This window comes from Musa acuminata, chromosome BXJ1-10 (genome assembly GCF_036884655.1).
Source record: "Musa acuminata AAA Group cultivar baxijiao chromosome BXJ1-10, Cavendish_Baxijiao_AAA, whole genome shotgun sequence".
In the NCBI taxonomy this organism is placed as follows: domain Eukaryota; kingdom Viridiplantae; phylum Streptophyta; class Magnoliopsida; order Zingiberales; family Musaceae; genus Musa; species Musa acuminata.
The window spans coordinates 33,406,214-33,426,135 of NC_088336.1; the positions used below are offsets into that span (position 1 = coordinate 33,406,214).

The following is a 19,922-nucleotide window of genomic DNA, read 5'->3' on the forward strand; positions in this document are numbered from 1 at the left end:
TATTTAGATATATATTTTTGGAAGTCTATCTAAAAAGTATTCAACCACATTGCGACTAATATCTACATTTTCTTTTTTCCTAAATTCCAGCGTAAATTATTTTGAGTTCGAATTGGACTTCTATATATATATATATATATATATATATATATCAGTCCGGTCTTTTATAGCGAAACCCGTGGGCGATATCCGATTCTGCGGGCGCGAGAGACGACAAATCGACGAGTGATCCTGGAAGGGGTTGTAATACCTGCTACCGCGAGAGGTAACCTCTTCCGACTCGTCTCGATTCGGATCGCATACGATTCTTCGTTTCGTTGTTCTTCCTGTTCTTCTTCTATCCGGATCAAGAACTCTCCCCATTTTTTTCCCTCGTTCTTACTCGTTAACTCCCGATCTAACCAAGAATAATAAAGGTGTAAGTATCAGATTCCGCTTGTGTGGTCTCCTATATTAAATTTCGAAAGAAAGTGGACTCTAAGGATCATTTTGAGATTAGATGAATGTCGTTGATAGCTCAAACTGAAAGAAAGACTAATTATTGTCAGTGAAATGACGATCTGACTTTTGCCCCCACTAATGTAACCATGGCTGACAGAGAGTATGGCATATTGGCATGTCTTGCATCTTTCCTTAATTTTTTTTGTATAACTATTCATCTCTTGATGATTCTACAACTCTGCATTAGCGTATAATTTAGCATTATATTGCCACTCTGATGAGATGATGAGGTAACTGCATGTAACATTTCAGACGGTAATGGCTTCGGCAGCTCTTATTTGTGACAGTGAACCATGGAAGGACTTGAAGGTGGGAATTTTGTTTTTCTTTTGGTGTTATTTGGACAGTTATTTATTTTTTAATTGATGATACCAGTTTATGTTCTGTCATTTTGCAGGAACATGTTAATGTGATAGAGAAGAAACACTTAAGAGATCTGATGAATGATGTCGAGCGGTGCCAATCAATGATGGTGTATGATATTAGCTTTGGCATCTACCGTTGCCAATATGTATCTACATAGATTCTTTTTGCATATGCTATGCGCACAAGGACAAGATGTCTTTTACATGATATATTCTTCTAATTTATTTATAATTTCCTTGATATAGCTTTTAACCTCTTAACAGAGAGATTGATGGGATACTTTTGGACTATTCACGGCAACGTGTCCGCCTTGACACCATTGGAAAACTTCTCAAACTAGCAGAGGTGGTAAATGCTGCAGTCTTATTCATAGTGTTAAGATACTTTTCTTATGTCTCTTCCATCGAATTATTGCAGGCAGCACGGCTTAGGCAAAAAATTGACATGATGTACAATGGAGATCATGTAAGCAAAACTTTTGGACAGAATCTAATGACTGGATGTTTTGTTCAACTTTATTCCGTCTAACATCCTCAACATCTAAATATCGTGACCTCTGTAGTATTTTGATGCTTCGTTATGTTGTTGTGGGCGACTCCCTCCTGGTTTTATTATGCTAAGTTGATTCTAGAAGCAAAGCAGAGGTCATTTATATAATTGTTGAATCAGTTTCAGCAGATTTTCCAGATAGGTCTGCCTTGAATGTTAGGCAGGGAATGAGCTTATGTTCAGTTAGTTGTGGTTTCTAAGATCAGTTTTTCTTGTAACAATAATAAAGTAGGCTGCTCTTGTGCTATGGGCTTGATAAACATTATGGATAATCACCGATGAACTCTGCGATGCTGATTTTTCTCTATTTAACAGATAAACAGTACTGAGAATAGGTCGGTTCTGCATATTGCTTTGCGAGCTCCAAGAGATAAAGTTATTTGTAGTGATGGAAAAAATGTGGTACCAGATGTTTGGTATGTTTTGGACAAGATTAAAGAATTCTCTGAAAGGGTGAGAAGTGGATCCTGGGTAAGTAGCATGCCCTATTTGTTTTTTTTTCCATTTTTAATTTCCAATTCTTGGTTTTAATAGGTAAATGTCTCAGGTTGGAGCAACAGGAAAGGCATTAAAAGATGTTGTGGCCATTGGTATTGGTGGCAGCTTTCTAGGCCCATTATTTGTGCATAACGCTCTTCAGACAGGTAAATTAGTGTTGCCTATGAGGTTCATTGTCAAACCTTTTGCTGAAGGTGATAATCCATCCATTTCCAAATTGAATGGACATAGTTTTCTCACAAGATATTCTACCTTGAAATATTTCAGATCCAGAGGCTGCAGATTGTGCCAGAGGACGGCAGCTGAGATTGTAAGTACCTCTAATTTGTGATCGGTTCATAAAAAAATATATGCATGTATGAATGTATCTCTGGTGAAGGGATACGATCTTTATTTTGTTTCTCAAATGTCTTTGCTGTTTTCAGCACATAAGATACCTAATATAATGCCACAAACTCGAATATAGAACTCAGAAACATTAAGTAAAATATAGTTACTTTTTGGGCCATTTAGACTTGTCATTTTACACTGAACCTGAAGTACCTATGCCTATACCACATACTATGGGTGCTGGCATGACAATCTGGGAATGCATAGATAAGTAGAAAATTTTAGAGATAAGATGGATCTGCCACTTGAATATGTGCCTGCATCAGATTGTTGCAATCAAGTCATGTATTCAGATGACTGCTTTTTCTTGGAGGATAAAAACCTGATTATTTTTTATGGTACATCTAATTATGTATTCTGGATTTATTTCTATAAGTTATCCAGCATTTCCTTCTCTATTTAAAAGAGTACACCTACATTTCTTTGTTCATTAACAAAAATATCTTGCTTTTATCCTTATAAGCAATCTCTTAGATTAATCATTTTTTTAAGCTACTTTTTGAAGTCCTGTCTTGGATCAACCATCTCCAAGTTTACTGAAAGAATGCATTATTTTTTCTGGTTAAGTGGTTTAGTTGTTTCTATAGCTCTAAATGCTTCTAAACTACATCGAGAATAGTCACACATGAAAGACTTTTCCTTGCTGTGAACTAAATGATAAGGGTCTGCATTTGGACTGTTCGGTTAGTCAAGTCTCAAACTATAATGATTATGAACCAAAAATGAATTAACCCACTGAGTGCCAACACCAAACAGAAGTTCTTTATCTGAAAAACAATTAAATCAAACTGTACATTTTGGTTCCATCAGTTTATGTTCTTTTTACTCCTGAGATACAGATGTAGAGAAAAAACAAAGTAAAAGCAATAATTTATTACTAGTTCACTGTGCTTAGGACATCTTATTTATAGAATTGGTGCTTATGAACAATGTTACGCTTGTAATTTTGTAGATGTATAATACACATAACAAAGTACTTTATCATTTCACCATACGACAATCTATTTAGTTTATATGGCTTATATTTTGAGACCAACCAGAATACTGAAAGTTGAAATTCATTCATTTTCCTGTAACTGAACCAATCAGAAATTGTTGGGTTTGACTTGGGAATTTTTGTTTTAATTGAACAATGTATACTGTACCAGTAGATTTTCTTCTTGATTAAGATTACCTCTCTTTTCTAAGGTGCTTCTATTTTCTGACAATGGTGTTATGTTTATTTGTTGTGAGCATTTGGTACCATGTTACTAGACATAGATAGGTTGGACCATTCCGAATTTGTTGACAATACATTTTAAGGAAGATTGAGGAATTTCTGCCTTGTGTTGATTATCAGTTTCCTGGTGGACCTTTGTTAGCTTCAGTTCGATTTTCAGATCCTTTTGGAAGGTGACTACCCTTCTCATTTCCTATTCCTATTCATTGAAGACACTTGAGTGAACTATTAAATATTTGTGGTTTTAATGAGATATAAATTATATGTATATCCTTCAGGAATTTTTTGCTTTCTAAAAGACCCTTGTAGATTTGTAATATAGTAGGGGATATGATAAATTGAAGCAGTTTTTGGCCACAACTGAAAAAAAAAAGTTTGGAAAACCATTAGCATGAGGATTAGATGGTCATGGAATCCAGGTTACATTTTCCCCAGCTCTCTAATACAAGGTTGGATAGACTTATGAATGTCTTCTCACTCTCCTTATGCCCTTTATTAGTTTTTTCACCGTATAACTCCACCAAGATATGAATCTTATGAGCAATAGTATGGAGTTGTCAAACGATAATAGATGAAATTGGCTGAATCCAATGAAAACAGACTCTTGACTCAAGAAAAAAATGTTAGGTTGATCCCCAATGTGCGTCATGCTCTCTTCTGGTCATCAGAACACTTTGTTGTACTAATATATTAAGAAAATCAACATTTTTGCATCAGTGACATCTGTGAACTTTGAGCAGATAAGGATGTTATTCTGCATCTTATTGTAAACAAGATATTTTTTGATATCTTGGTTGTCAGCATTTTCTTGGAGAATTCTTTATGTTATGCTGGATTCAGAAGTGTAACGATGTTAATTTTACATGAACATGAGTTATCACAAACCTATATCTAATAAACTTTTTTACCTGCAGTCTTGCAAATGTTGATCCAGTTGATGTGGCTCGAAACATCAGTGGATTAAATCCTGAAACTACGTTAGGTAATTGCAACATTTTTATTTTACAGAGGACACTTGACATCACTTTCATCGTTTATGCATCCTCTTTACTTCTGTTTATGGTCACTGGTGAATGCAGTTGTGGTGGTTTCAAAGACTTTTACAACAGCCGAAACCATGCTGAATGCCAGAACAATGAGAGAGTGGATCTCATCTGCTCTTGGGTTAGCACATCTTAGAAATGTCATCTTTTAGAAAGTCTGTTCCTTGGTTTTGTTTGTTGTACTTGAGCATCATTTTTGTCACTTGTTCCAGGACTCAAGCGGTTGCAAAGCATATGGTGGCAGTTAGTACAAATCTAACGGTAAATTTATATTTTAGTCTGACTATCTATTTTAATTATTTTTAGACTTATGAAAAATTTCTCATTTATTGGAGCAGATATTTCTGCCATCTCATTCCATTATTTTCCTTTTTCATCTGATCTTAACAACTAGGTGCTTTTTTTTCTTCTTAAATTATAGTTTTCTTTCATACAGAATAGTTTTAAGTGGGAACAAAAAATTTGGTAGGTCAGAGTCAGAAAAGGGTTAAAAATTTCTGTGCTAATGCTGGCGGGACCAGTACGAGTCCGATACATATTGGAACACTGATGCACCATATGGAAGCATACTGACTGGCACCGAAAGGGGGGGCGAGGGCTGATTGCAGCACAAGGAAAATCTTCATTTCAATGACAGAGAGAGAGAGAGAGAATTGTTCAAAACCATAAATCCTAAACTTAAAAAGTTATTTCAAATTATCGGGCTCGAATTAGGTGGTACACTTGGTTTATGCAGGTTCCCAGAATAAGCGGAGTAGACTAGGTGAAAAGTCCTGGTCTGTGTGGTATTCAACCTCGGATCTGTAAATGCCAGTGGTACGTTACAGGTCCAGGTGGTATCCATATTTCGAACCACAGCTCACACAAGAATGAATAAGGGTAGTTTGAAGCTAGAAGAAGAAAATTGCAGTAATTCAGAGACCAAACCAGTAAGAGTTTTTGAAGCACAAAATCAGATGCAAAACGATCCTTCGGATTGTTAAGGATCGTTCTTATAAAATTCAAATAGATCAAGCATTATTGATCATAGCAAGTCAGAGTTCCACAAAAATATGGATTATTATTTGTTTCGAATAAGTAGTGGGGATATTAAAATTGTAGAATTAACGCATAATAAGGGGATCACAATATTGAACTGGCATTTAGGGCTGAAAATTAATTCAAGAGAAGATATATAATCTAGTTAAGTTTGGTGCAATGAATTGATTAGATGGTGTTTGGATATGTTAAAAGCTTAGTCAGTTCTATCTAGTTCATCACGTGTTAGTTGCATGCCCCATGCCCGTGTTTGACCAGAGAAGATGAAAGGAGGAAAAGGAAGAGGAAAACAAGGCAAGGGAAAGAAGAAGAGTAATACCTATGTCTCTCATGCCCCACCCTCACTTCTTGTCACTTTCCATTGCTCATGGTTCACTATTATTTGTAGTTATCATGCTATTGATGTTGCTGTTGTTTCTGATCATTTCATGATCAGCAGTGTTGCAGCTTCCCAGTTGTGGAGATGAGAGCACAAGAAAAGAGTAATGGGGTCATGATATTGTAATCTTGTGAGTCACGGGTTAAGATTCAGATCCATTTAAATATTGTTTTTTAATTAAAATTAGTTAATATTATTTGAAAATATAAATTAAATATCAAAAACTTTTAAATACTTAATGAAAAGAAGAATAATTTCTAAACTAGATTTAGATTTGTTATGATATTTTAGTTATAAAGTAGTTTTAAAATTTAAACTACTCCTAAGTTATGCATAATATTCAAAACAAAGTATATGATTGTTACACATTGTATCTAACTATCTATAGCATTGATTCATATCTCGGTTATGGATATTTTTATCTCATATATTCATATCATAAATTAAAGCATCTAAGATATCAGACACTACGATGCACATTGCACAGGATCCTCCAAGCCTGATTTAGAGCAATGATGCCATATAGTATATTTTCACTATGTACTAGCTTATTTTCCATCATAATTATGTCACCTTGAATTTTATCCCTCTATCGTTTTATCTTGTTACCTTCTTTTTGGGGTGTTTTTTACTTTCTTATATGGATGACTACCTGTGATTAGGGAGATTGTTTCTTGAACCTGAAGATATTTATTTGAAATGTACCGAGGTTTATCATAAAGGAGAGAAATACCAGTAAGCATGAACTAGCACATACCAAGCTATGAGGGCCATGCCAACACTTGGCTAGGTCGACCATTTGCCTATACCATCCAGGACAGTGGCGTACACCATGGCATGACACTGTAATGTGCCAAAAGTTAACAGTATATAATATATCCCCATGCCATGAAATGAAAATTCTTTATTATCTTTGCTGGTTGTTACATTGTCCTCTTTCAGAAAACAATTGCAGTGCATGAAGGGATGTTATTTAACTTTACCATATTATCATTATCATTCTTTTTATCATCATAACTTTTTTTCCACCAATTTGTTGTATTCATGCAGCTTGTAGAGAAATTTGGTATTGACCCTGCTAACACTTTTGCATTTTGGGACTGGGTTGGTGGTCGCTATAGTGGTAATTATCCTCTCAAATTGTAGTACTGATGATTGAAAATTTTGGCACACTCGATGTTCTGTTGACAGAGGGGATCCTAATGCAGTTTGCAGTGCTGTTGGTGTGCTTCCGTTGTCTCTCCAGTATGGTTTTCCAATTGTTGAGAAGTATGTTAACTCATGCTTTTTTCTGTTTAATGCAACATGTTCAAATAGAAACTTGTGTCTGCACCAAGAACACATTTTTTTTGTAATGTATTGACCTTAAATCAGGGTTCATGTTAAGGTTATTCCCTATTGCAAACTTGTGAAAGTTCTCACTCCTTTTTCTCTCTGCTGAAGGTTTTTAAATGGAGCTTCTAACATAGATAATCATTTCTACTCAGCTTCATTCGAAAGGAACCTGCCTGTACGTTGTTATGAGGAATATGTATTTGCTATCTCAATATAAAAAATATGTTATTCTAACAGATGCTTTTGTTGCTTGAGTCAGGTACTTCTAGGTTTATTGAGTGTGTGGAATGTTACATTTCTTGGATATCCTGCAAGAGTAAGTAATATATGCTTTGACATTTACAATTTAAGCTTCCAAGCACTATTATCTGTTGGATATTGCAGCAAGGTTCCTCTAACAAAATATTCCCATCACTCTTCAGGCCATATTGCCTTACTCTCAGGCACTTGAGAAGTTTGCCCCACATATTCAACAGGTATTTTAAGTTATTTCTATAGGTTTAGAACAAGCACCACTAATTTTGCTGATCTTTGGAGCTGTTATTTCCTACAGGTTAGCATGGAGAGTAATGGAAAAGGTGTATCGATTGATGGTATTCCACTTCCCTTTGAAACCGGTGAAATAGATTTTGGAGAACCTGGAACTAATGGTCAGCACAGCTTCTATCAGTTAATTCATCAGGTAAGGTTCTCAATGGATATTAGTGACAGAGTGTCCAGATTATTTATTATAAAAATACAATTAGATTTACATTGACCGTTGGAGAAGTTTTATATGATCAAAAACAGCAATCTTGAACCCCCCAAGTTCCTTAAGTGGGTGTTTACCATATCCATAAGACATATTTATTATCATCACTCTCTTTTGACACATGTGATTTGTGATTTTCATTACATGGTTCTGAGTGCTAGCGGTCTTATGTTGGAACTGTTCTCTTGAATTTTTATGTATACGCTCTCAGTTTTTATGGAAACTTGGCATCATAAATTCGATAGGACCTGTATGCCTTGAGTCAAAGTTTTTGGTATATGACGAGTGAAAAATGTAAAGAGCTGAGAGCAAAATGGAGCAAAGCTGCAGACAAACATGTCTTTTTTCTAGAATTTCTTTTCTAAAACTGGAAATAGTATGAGTCTGCTTAAAGAAACTCTTCTGGTGGGCCCTTTTCAAGGAATAGACAGGTGTGTTTTTACCCCTTAAGAGTTGTTGCCTTATCTGGCCGATGGACTTGATCTTGGACTCTTACTTTTTCTAGTTGACTCTGCTTCATGTCTCCATCCTAAATCCTCATCCTCCCCAAAACCTAGTTTCTTGACTACTGTTTGTTTGCTTACTCCAGATCATTGGTTTGCAGTCGTTTTACTTGTAAATATGCATATCAAGACAAGAAAATTGTGAAAATTCATGAGATGAGAGCCTGGCAGTAGAGACTTGTCAAGACTTGAACAAACACTGGATCTAAATAAATTTGAGATCAGCATAAAAGACAAAAAATAAATAAGATTTAAGTAATTGCTTAACATCATTCACATTAATGATGAAGTTGGAATTCCCTTCAATGAAGGAAATAGATGAACTACATCGACTTTTCCTTGCATTCAGGAAGATGGAAGAACCTGTGCATTGTGTTTCTTCATGTGTGTGATAATCCAAGGTGCTAATGCAGAACCTTAAGCACTGCAAGGCTTGTTATGGTCCAATCCTAGTTGTCAGAAAAAAAATTCTGCAGGTAGTTTACAAAGTGTGACTTATTGTATAGAAAGTTCCTATTATGTTTGGTAGTCAAAGTTTTACTGTACATATAATTTTAATTATAGTCCAATCAGGTTGAGGGGTTTCCGCCTGGGCTTCTCAGGGGTTCTATTGCATATCCATTATTATCATTCTCTTATAGATCTTGTTAGTTGCAGGGGCAACCCAATGTCTCATACTTGTTGATGCTTGCTGAGGCTACATTCAAAATCTTAAATTGCAGTTTAAATGAGGAATCTGTTACTGTATCTCTGAATCCTTACAAACAATAGATGTTTCTTATATCAAGTAGTATTGCAATTATTTTCACAATGTTATTTGAAAATTTCTTCTTGATTCTGCCAGGGAAGGGTGGTTCCTTGTGATTTTATAGGCTCAATCAAAAGTCAGCAGCCTATATACCTGAAGGGTACCAGAGAATCAGCTCTGTCAAAACAACCATATCCTTTGGCTTTTATGTGCCGCTTATTATAGCTTTTGCCTTTTTGTTGGTATGCTTCCTCTACAGCATGATCATGTTCTTGTACATCTGTGTCTTGCAGGGGAAGTAGTGAGCAACCATGATGAGCTCATGTCAAACTTTTTTGCACAGCCAGATGCTCTTGCTTATGGGAAGGTACCTCCTGGAGTCTTCTTTATCATTATGAGACTTCCTATTTTTAAATTTATATTTAACTAATACCCACTGGTGTCTCAGAGTCCAGAACAGTTGCTTCAGGACAGTGTACCTGACCACCTTGTTCCTCACAAGGTTAGCATTTTTATCTTCAACTTTGTGTAAAATTTGGATCTTATGTTCCAGATTGATGAATACTCATTATTATAATTCACAGACCTTTTCTGGCAACCGACCATCCTTGAGTCTACTATTACCTTCCTTAGATGCTTATAATATTGGAAAGGTCCGTGTAACTTTACAAGGTTTCGTGTATTTTAAGCATAGGATCTTTATCTCTCTTCAATTTCCATGACATTGATATGAAGAACTCATTTTTAATGAATGTAAGGGACATTTGCATTTTCTAGTAGTTCCCTATACATATCCTGGCATAACAGCTGCTATCATTTGATTTCATTCAGCTATTGGCCATCTATGAGCATAGAATTGCTGTTGAAGGCTTCATATGGGGGATTAATTCTTTTGACCAGTGGGGTGTGGAGCTCGGCAAGGTATGTTTATAATGCTTTAATTTTGGATATATGTTTTCGTAACTTCCTGTAGTTGGATTCATTGTATATGTGACCATGATTAGCTAAGATCTTAATTTAGTGAGTTATGTTTGTTCCTGCATCAGTGTTTCTCATGAATGAGATTTGTTTATACCATCAAAATTTCCAGGTCTTGGCATCTCAAGTTAGAAAGCAACTGCACTTATCTCGCACAAAAAGGGAGCCTGTTCAGGGATTTAACTTTAGCACAACCACTTTGTTAACAAGATATCTTGAGGTACATCTGTGCCTGCTAAATACTTACATTTTTGCAAGTATTTCATTTATTGCGTTTGGAATATAACTTGCATCATGAAACTCACATACTAAAAGTTGCGTTTGAATTTTTATTGGCATGTTCACTTCCATCTATATTTATAATTATGTATGTGGTCAATAAGGCATCTGTGCATATTCTTTCAGAGTGGGTGGTGGAAAATAGAGATCTGCAATTTTTTCCTGTACAATTTAATAATGGAAGTATTTGATCCGTTATGCTCATGTTGTTGACATGTAAAAGATAATGAAAAGTAATGAAGAGGTACAGAGCACTGTTTCTCTGTTTATTTGCCTTTTACCTGCAAGTTGTATTCAACCAATGGCCAGCCTTTCTGGCCACGTCAGTTTCAGTTTGATACACCCATTTTGTGTTGTGGTTGGTTTTCTACCAACTACTTGAAAATATTGTCAGAAACCAGTAAGAATTGGGTTATATTCGGTCGAACTCTGTGGATTATGTCAATTTTAGCCAACATAAAAAGAAAAAAAGTAGAAGAGAGGGGCCAAAGGAAAAGAAGGAAATTGAGACTGGGGATGGACACAAGAAAACCTGTGAGGCTGTTAATATGACTTTGAAATAGAGGATGTTCTGTTAGTATTGCGTGTGCTATGGAGAAGAATATAAAAGTCTATATATATATTATCATTTGGTAAAGTTAGTAGCAAAAACAGTTTTGCATTTATATTTTTCTACAATCTCAAGACAGCAAAAGTACTTGTTGCTGAGGACACCTTTGCTAACAATTTACTAGATATAAATATACATGTGCATTGCTTTTTCTGCGAATGGTAGATGTATTAGTACTGGGGTCTTCATTGATTTAGCTCTGAAACTTTTATGCTTTATAGATTCTCATTTATAGAATTCTGTAAAAGAACATGGATTAATCACAGGTTAGTTTCTCCTATCATGTCTAGTTTTCTTTAGATTATCTATTGTGTCAAGTTTCCTTGGATGTGGAGGAAAAATAAACTGCTTTCATAGGGATGTATCTTATGATTAAACAAGTAGGCTGATGCTTTGAAGTATTTCTAGAATAGCATCTTTTAATAGGCCAAAAGCTAACTTTTATTTCCTTTTTCTTTCTTTTCTCCTACTAATATTAAATTATTAACGTCCTGTGCAAAGCTTAGAGTGGTTGCTACTTTGACATTTGATGGAGAAGCTTCCTTACATGTATGTATTCTCTGCAGGTGGAACCTGGCACCCCATCTGATTCTACTATGCTGCCAAGAGTGTGACTTTGGATCACTTCGCATCATATATCATATGCTCGTCTACCAGCTAGAAAATAATTCTGTGGCATCCTCCACGGTTGTAATCGGAGTCAGACATGGCATCTGAACTCACATGTTTTGACCCTGGATACCATCTTACATGGAAGCCTTGAATTTTGAGTTTTTTTATTCCATGTAATAACACCAGTGCATCAATTTATTTGTGGATCTCTGCAGATTAGATTAGATCAACATGGCTTTCAGATGGTGGAAGGATGTTAATGCTTATGCATTCATGGAAGGCAATAAGCCTGCAGATTGAGATTAGAATATGATTTTTATGTGGGAGGATATTGTATTATATCTCTTATATTTCTAAGAGATATGTGGAACTGGGATGATGTGATTCTTGTTTGATTCGATTACCCAAGTGAGTCGGGCGGTATCAAGACCCGGGGACGTGACAGCTTTAAGACTGTTGTCGAACTCACCGGGCCCACTAGTTCGACGGTCGAGATGCGAGGAGCTTACGATGACGTACGTGTCGGAGACGACCCCCAACTCGAGCTTAAACCATAAGGCCGATCCCCGCATCTGCTACCGGTTTCGGCCGTTAGACACAACGCTTGGTACCGGTAGGCAGTTCAATGGTGGGGCCCAGATATTCCACCAATCACAGGGTAGGTAACTGGTGAACGGCTACGAAAAACATTGCCTGTGATCTCACCCGCTCCAATCCAGCTCAGACCAGTGATCAGGTCTGCCAACGTACCATGTGGGCCCCTGCGGCTTCAACTCGGCCTTCTCGCGAGCTCGATGCCATCACAACGCGACTGCATCGAAATTGGTCCGACTGGCTATGATAATGACACGTATCCATAGTAGCAGCCGGGCCGCGGCCCCACCCCGTTTCCCATTTGCCCCCTAAGTACCGTCCTCCCCGGACAGTTGTTGCTGCTCTTCCTCGTCTTCCTTTTCGCCGCCCTCTCCTCCTCTCTGTTACCTCTCTGAGCCCTAACGCTCGATCGGTTGCCCCTCCCCCTTCTCTTCTCCAATTGCATTCTCCTCAGTGTGGGGACGAACGGCTAGGGGTCCGGATCGAGCTCCCCGCAGGGTGGTGTCGGCGGAATACCGTCAAATTTCCTCTCATCTTTTGGAATTTCAGGAAGAGTTTCTTATTTTTTGGGTATTGGGTCTGGTTGATGTCGTTCTCGGAGCTCAAGGACCGGCACGTGGCCGCGACGGCGACGGTGAACACTTTGAGGGATCGGCTGAATCAGAAGCGGCAGCAGCTTCTTGATACGGACGGTGGGCCTGTTCTCTCAGGAGCTTTGGTTTCTCTTGATTGATGTGAGGGCTTAGTCCCTTTTCTCTCGTCTTTCTTTTCATTTTTTGATGGGGTCTTCGGATTTGGTGTCGGTTCTTGTAGTGGCTGGATACGCGAAGAGCCAGGGGAGAACGGCAGTCAACTTTAGCTCGACGGATCTGGTTTGCTGTAGGACATTGCAGGGTCATACAGGAAAGGTATCTCACTGTTATTCAAATTTCAACACATATACTACGTTTTTGCTGTTTCTTGCAAGCTTTCCTTTAGTTGATCGGCTGAACATTCCCCTTTGCCCCTTGGCTTTTGAACTGTGTCATCAAATTTACTGAGCATCTTCTGAGAAGAACTGAGAATTCAGTCACAATATACTAAGGCATCCTAAAGGGTATTTCGAGTTTTGACATCTCATGGGGGTTCTTATTGATCTCAAAGCAATATGGAGAAGAAATACGAGGAGTAAAAGCATATATTCACATAGCTCAGCTGAAATTGCTGGAGTAATTGCCTCTTTTTGCAGAAGTTAAATGTGAATTCATACTATCAAACTCCCACTCATTCTAAAAGATAACAGGATAAAGACTTAAATATTGGTTGCTTTATTTTATTTATCTTTCTGTTTAGCATGCAGTGGGGTGAGGAATTCCATATGAAGAAAGATAATATATAGGGATGAAATTAGGTCATATCATGCAGTATCTAGTCAACCATTGTGCTTCTATCATTCTGATAAGCTTCTTCAAAGTTGATGTTATTAGAGGAACTTTTATGTTTGTTTATATGTTCACATCCATCCTAGTAGGAAAAGGGTAAACAAACTCATTTTTATTAAAATAAGATGGAATATATTTTGATTTAACTCCATATAAATAGTTGATATTTCATATTTGTAGTGTCTTGGAAAATGTTATTGATTCTTGTAGTTGTAAATGAAGTATTGTGGTGTTATATCATTCTAGATAATACATAACCATAAGGATCAGAAAAGTACATAACTATAAAATGAAGAAAATTTATCATAAAATGTAATTTCTGCTATTATGTTAATAAATGAATTGTACTTGTGGAATTAGTTTGGATGATGCCATTATATTTGGCCCACCTGGGATGAAAGCCTGAATATGCCCTATATGCTGCCTATGATTTCTTTGTCTTCCATTTTCTTCTTATACTAACTTCAGAAATATACCTGATGAAGATTGTTTGCCGAGAATTTTGCCAGGTCTATTCACTGGATTGGACGCCTGAAAAAAATCGCATAGTTAGTGCATCCCAGGATGGGAGGTTAATTATATGGAATGCTTTGACAAGCCAGAAAACACATGCTATTAAGCTTCCTTGTGCTTGGGTCATGACCTGTGCCTTTGCTCCAAATGGACATTCTGTTGCATGTGGTGGCCTTGATAGTGAATGCTCCATTTTCAATCTTAATTCTCAAGTTGACAGAGATGGTAACATACCAGTTTCAAGGGTTCTTACTGGACACAAGGGCTATGTATCTTCTTGTGAGTTTGTCCGTGATCAGGATACTCGCTTAATTACCGGCTCAGGTGATCAGACATGTGTATTATGGGATGTGACTACTGGACAGAGGATCTCTGTTTTTGGTGGTGAATTTCCTTCAGGACACACATCTGATGTATTGAGGTATTTCTTAGATTTCTCATTGTGGACTTAAACATACATGAGACTTGATATCAAGTGCAAAAAAAATATTGGTAGTAGACATTTTACTTCCAAGGTATACTTGTTAAAAATTTATCTATCTGATTTTTCTAGATTCCTAGTTTGAGCGATTTCTCTGCAATATTGCTATTTTTACTTAAGGAACGCTGGACCGATATGAAGCGGATGGTATGAACCAATCCGGACGTGAATTGGTATGTGGATTGATCCCGTTTCAGACGATCCAATCCAACCCATAAAAAAATAAACAAATTAAAAGAATAGTTTTCACAAGCCCTTTTCTCCATGTGCGGGGAATGCAAATTTGCCACCCTTGTTGTTCACATTCCCCACTTATACCTCCTCCTCTTCTTCCTTTCTCTTCCTCCTTCCTCTTCCTCCATCTTCCTCTTCTTCCTTTTCCTTCCTCCTCCTCCCTCCATCACCATCTGTTCCTTCCTCTTCTCCTTCTTCTTCCTCTTCAAAACACCAATACTACCAATGTACCATGTGTTAGATACATTGGTAAAATTAGGGCATATTGGTCCAACCCAAGGATCGATATGGGTCCGATACTCAAAACGGCATTTTTTGTTTTCACTTAAGACTGCTGTAGCATATCTTTGTTGTTCTTTTTCCATTACCAATTTGTGATCCTTGGTTTCTCACAAAAACTTCATACAAACTCATGGAATTTGGCATAAACCGGTGTCTAGACATCCTTTGCAATTCTTTCTTTGTTATTTGGAATACATCCTGCTGAATCCTTAAGCTATTTAACTGCCAAGCTGAAGATTTACCAAACATAGTATGATTATCTGAAGCTTTTGAATATTTTTGGAGAATAATAAAAAAAATATCTAGTTTGATTATTTACCAAACATACTTAATTCTGGAGAGTTCATTTAATAACTAGAAAGTTCTTTTCCCAATTTCCAGCATCTCAATCAACAGTTCGAATTCAAATATGTTTGTCTCTGGTTCTTGCGACGCAACTGCTCGGTTATGGGATACTCGAATTGCTAGTCGGGCCATTCGAACATATCATGGTCACCATGGTGATGTTAACTCTGTCAAGTTCTTCCCAGATGGACAAAGGTTTGGAACTGGGTCAGATGATGGAACATGCAGGTTGTTTGATATGAGAACAGGGCATCAGCTTCAAGTATACTCTCAACAGCAAGCCAACAATGACCAAGATATCCCAATTGTCACATCCATAGCATTCTCTATATCTGGAAGACTCCTCTTTGCTGGGTACTCCAATGGTGATTGCTATGTGTGGGATACTCTCTTAGCTGAGGTATGAAATATTCAGCTTGTCCATTGAACATAAATTTCATTAACTATAAGAAGGATAAGTCTGCCTAAGCTTTGGAAGCAATTTGCATAAAATATTTAAGGATCTTAAATGAAGTGTCATTTGAACATATATGATATATTTATATCATGTCATGGTTTGATCCATAATAATCAATGGGACAGTGACTGTTAAATGTATGACTAGGATACTTGATACGATATTGGAAAATGAACAAAAGATATGTAATTGTGTCATAGTTTGATCCGTAACAATCAATGGGACAGCAATTGTTAAATGCATGACTAGGTTACTTGATAAATATAGTGACAAATGAACAAGATACATGTAATCATGTCAGGCTCATTTCCTGACAAGAGATTATGGCTCTGTGTCTATCAATTTTTTTTCTCATGGTAAACTTTTTAGCAAGCATGATGCTGTTCTATAAGTTGATCCATTGATTGTTAGTTTCTCCATTTGAGATATAATTATCAGGGTAATTATCTTTCTTAAGCTGGATTTTTCTCTCAGATAGAGTTGTCATCTGAATGTTGAAATGTTGACTTTTTAATAATTGAATAGCAAAGATGAGATTGTTGCATTGTCTAACAGAATGCTAGTTGATTTGGTCATAATGATCTAAGCTTTAATAGCTGGTCTTAAAATGAATGAATTCAGGATGCTTGTTCGTGAATATATATATATAGGTATACTTGTTCAAAGCATAACCATCAATATTATCTAAAAGTGGTGTGTGTATAGAAGGAACTGAAATTCATCTCTCTACAAATAGAGAAGTGCATCTATTAGTTAGACTTCATGGCAGGAAGTACTGGAAATCTTTGGACAAATTTAGTGATCAGACAAAAAGAGTACATTTGGTCAAAGATTATTTTTCTGAACTATTTTGTTTGATGTGAATAGGATATTCCTAATTTCATTATTGTGATATTTTCAAATGCAACTTCTGCAATTGTCTAGATGGTCTAATAATTTTGCAAGAAGAATCTTACTGTTACTTACAGGGATATTATATTAGCCATGCTGCAAAAACCTGCATGACAACAACTGTGCATTCAGTAATGTGCAATAAGGAATCCTCCAAAAGTATGATGGAAATATGCAGGGTCACAATTCATGTTGTGATGTTCGATTTTTAAAAATGAACGACTCAGGTTATATAGGACAAAAAATTTTGCACTGTAACCTTATATGACTTGTTATACTTGTAATGTGGTTGATTGTAAACATCTTGCTCAAACAAATCTGTGCATCATCTGATCATGAACAAGTAACTATGAGCTTGGCGGTTTCAGAAGAGCATATGCTAATTTCGTATGGTAGTCAATCAACAAAGCAGAGCGTGTACCTATTTTCGTGCATGCATTTGGAGCTTGCACCTCATGGTGACATTTGTTGATGTCATAATGACATGACATGGACCCATCATAAAAGATATAATCATATTGTTGCTGCTAATTGGCACAAATCAGCAATATAAAGTTTATGTTAAGGTGTACATGACATTACATGGACCCATTATCAATAATATCGGTGCTAATTGGCACAAACTGGCATAATAAATGTAAAGCTGATGTTAAGGTGTACCCCAGTGCCAATAGTTGGCAAGAACTCCAAGGTTTTAGATACCTTTCAGAACAGCATATGCGGATTGATTATTACCAGTCCAACTACCAGCACCAAATTATAGCTCAATATCGGTTCATGTCAGCTCTTTTTTAATATATATTTTTTCAATGATACCAAATGGTACAGGCTGGTATACCTGTGCTATGGCGGTCTGATTGACTACCTAAATCAGTTGGACATATACTTAAATTCTTGCACCCACATGCATGAATATACGCCCTTGTTTTAATGTCTCTGTATTTTACATTTCTGCAGTGAATATAACTGACTCGTAAGTATATTATGTTGTTTCAGGTAGTTGTTAATCTGGGAAAGCTACAGAATTCTCACGAGGGCCGCATAAGCTGCTTAGGTTTGTCTGCTGATGGGAGTGCTTTATGCACAGGAAGTTGGGACAAGAACCTGAAGGTTAGTTTTCGAAGTTCAACTCTTTAATCAAGTTCTCTACAAGGGATAAACACATTTAGGAAATAATTAATCTCTTTTTCCATGAGGCGATTACAGTAGTGTTGAAATATTTGAATTTAAAGTTATCCACATGATAAATATACATCTCAGTCTGTGACTTAAGTTTGGTGTGGTTGAAAAGTATAATTATATTTCGTTATTTATTTTTTCTTTTAACTATTATTTAAATAAATTCTATGATAAGGGCATTCTAGCATCGTACAACTTGCTTTGGTCGTATGGTGTCACTAGAAATTCTATAGCTTTGACAACTATGCTATTGAGCATTTTGTTTAAAGTACAGTTATGATAAAATTTTCAATGGAACTTTCTGTTCATTTACAGCATCTTTATGCTTGAATGTAGCTTTCCCTGCACAAACACAGATTTGATGATATTTTTGAATGACTTTCTTAGTCATACATCATCTTCATGTCTGAACTCTTGATGAAGGGATGGGGATGAGATGTTGAGAGGAAAAAAAAAAGGTGGGGAAAGAAGAGGAGGATTTAGAAGACATCAAGAAGTTAAAAAACATGGTTATCAAAACCCGATCCACATCTTAGGATCTTATGATCCTGCAATTCAGGCCAACTTATGCCATGTAAGTTGGGTATATTTTATGAAATTAGTGGGATTGTTTTTGGATCTGAATCTAAATTGTAGGATCATGTATGATCTAGATCCTACATATAAATAATGATCCTAAAGACCTTAACTTGACTTTAATTTGCTGATTGTTCTTGAACCAGAATGACTTCAAAGTTTCTCAATTTGTGAGACATAACCAGTTAACTCACTTAAGTTTCTTCGATATCTGATGCTGACGCCCTGCTCCGTCTCATGCTGCATGATGCCTCTACCCTCTTCATCTGAGATTCTTCTAGTTCCCTTCTTATTGCTCCTAGCCTTCTTCCATCTCAACCTCTTCATCTCACTTCACTCCTCCCACCTCTGTCACTGCTAGACTCACACCATCCTAGTCTCCCAAAACATCACAAAAAACTGTTGTACTTCACATAACACTGCCCCTTGTACATTGATCATGAAAAATATATCATTAATATGATTTTTTTTTTTTTTGCCTTTCTTTATCAATTGTTGGCTTCTTTTTGTTCATGTGTTTGATTACTCATAATTTCATAATGTATATAATTTGCTTGAGAATGAAAAAAGATAATCGTTCTCTATTAGCACACACTCAGACTATCCATTATCTTAGCAGATCTGGGCTTTTGGAGGACACAGGAAGGTGATCTAATCTTTGGCTTTATTGTGTTAAAGCGGACAACTTTAGTTTGTGGCTGAACTGGGACTCCTGTCGAATTAACTACTATATCTATAAGAGACTGAACATCAAGATGTAAACCATGAACATTAAGTTCTCAGATGCATCACTCCAACCAGGTCAGTCTAAAGGCTCTGAGAAGCAGCATTAAAGTTTGCCAGCGCTTTTCTTAGTTCCTTTGCTATGCATCATATGTTGCAACTGTTTTGTCATCGGACTGTTTCCCAAGCCTGGTTCATTATACTGATTCATCATGCATCTCCCTGTTGTATGTTGTTGGAAATTCTCTGTATTAGTTGACTTAGATTATCCATAATATTATCATCGTTAAAATTATCTGAGTTATATATTTCGTTGATAAAACCATAACAATAAATTGAGTTTAAATGTTTACTTACATAATTATAAAAATTTTAATATAAAAATTAAAATACTTCAAAAAATATATATAAATTAATCAAAATTATT

General features: G+C 36.4%; 2 protein-coding genes across 4 annotated transcripts; both read left to right on the plus strand.

Moving 5' to 3' along the window:
• The first annotated feature begins 153 nt into the window (after positions 1-153).
• Positions 154-12,023, plus strand: LOC103969976 (glucose-6-phosphate isomerase, cytosolic 1-like). Of its 3 annotated transcripts, none has more exons than XM_065084941.1 (24): positions 154-265; positions 754-810; positions 899-975; positions 1,131-1,212; positions 1,285-1,332; positions 1,732-1,887; positions 1,964-2,060; positions 2,182-2,224; positions 4,438-4,505; positions 4,603-4,687; positions 4,779-4,827; positions 7,034-7,106; positions 7,192-7,252; positions 7,427-7,493; positions 7,578-7,634; positions 7,741-7,794; positions 7,872-8,000; positions 9,417-9,480; positions 9,614-9,687; positions 9,769-9,822; positions 9,905-9,973; positions 10,152-10,241; positions 10,411-10,518; positions 11,754-12,023. In XM_065084941.1, exons 2-24 carry the CDS (start codon positions 760-762, stop codon positions 11,799-11,801), a joined length of 1,704 nt encoding a protein of 567 aa, XP_064941013.1. In that variant the 5' UTR covers positions 154-265; positions 754-759; the 3' UTR covers positions 11,802-12,023. The 3 variants fall into 3 exon arrangements, with proteins under 3 accessions (XP_064941013.1, XP_064941015.1, XP_064941014.1); XM_065084942.1 differs by lacking the exon at positions 154-265 and adding an exon at positions 280-416; XM_065084943.1 differs by lacking the exon at positions 9,905-9,973.
• A 697-nt stretch (positions 12,024-12,720) lies between these two features.
• On the plus strand, positions 12,721-19,790 carry LOC135594615 (guanine nucleotide-binding protein subunit beta-like). The gene is made up of 6 exons (XM_065084945.1): positions 12,721-13,085; positions 13,207-13,301; positions 14,324-14,748; positions 15,706-16,069; positions 18,014-18,127; positions 19,392-19,790. Exons 1-6 carry the CDS (start codon positions 12,980-12,982, stop codon positions 19,425-19,427), a joined length of 1,140 nt encoding a protein of 379 aa, XP_064941017.1. The 5' UTR covers positions 12,721-12,979; the 3' UTR covers positions 19,428-19,790.
• The last annotated feature ends 132 nt before the right edge of the window (positions 19,791-19,922 follow it).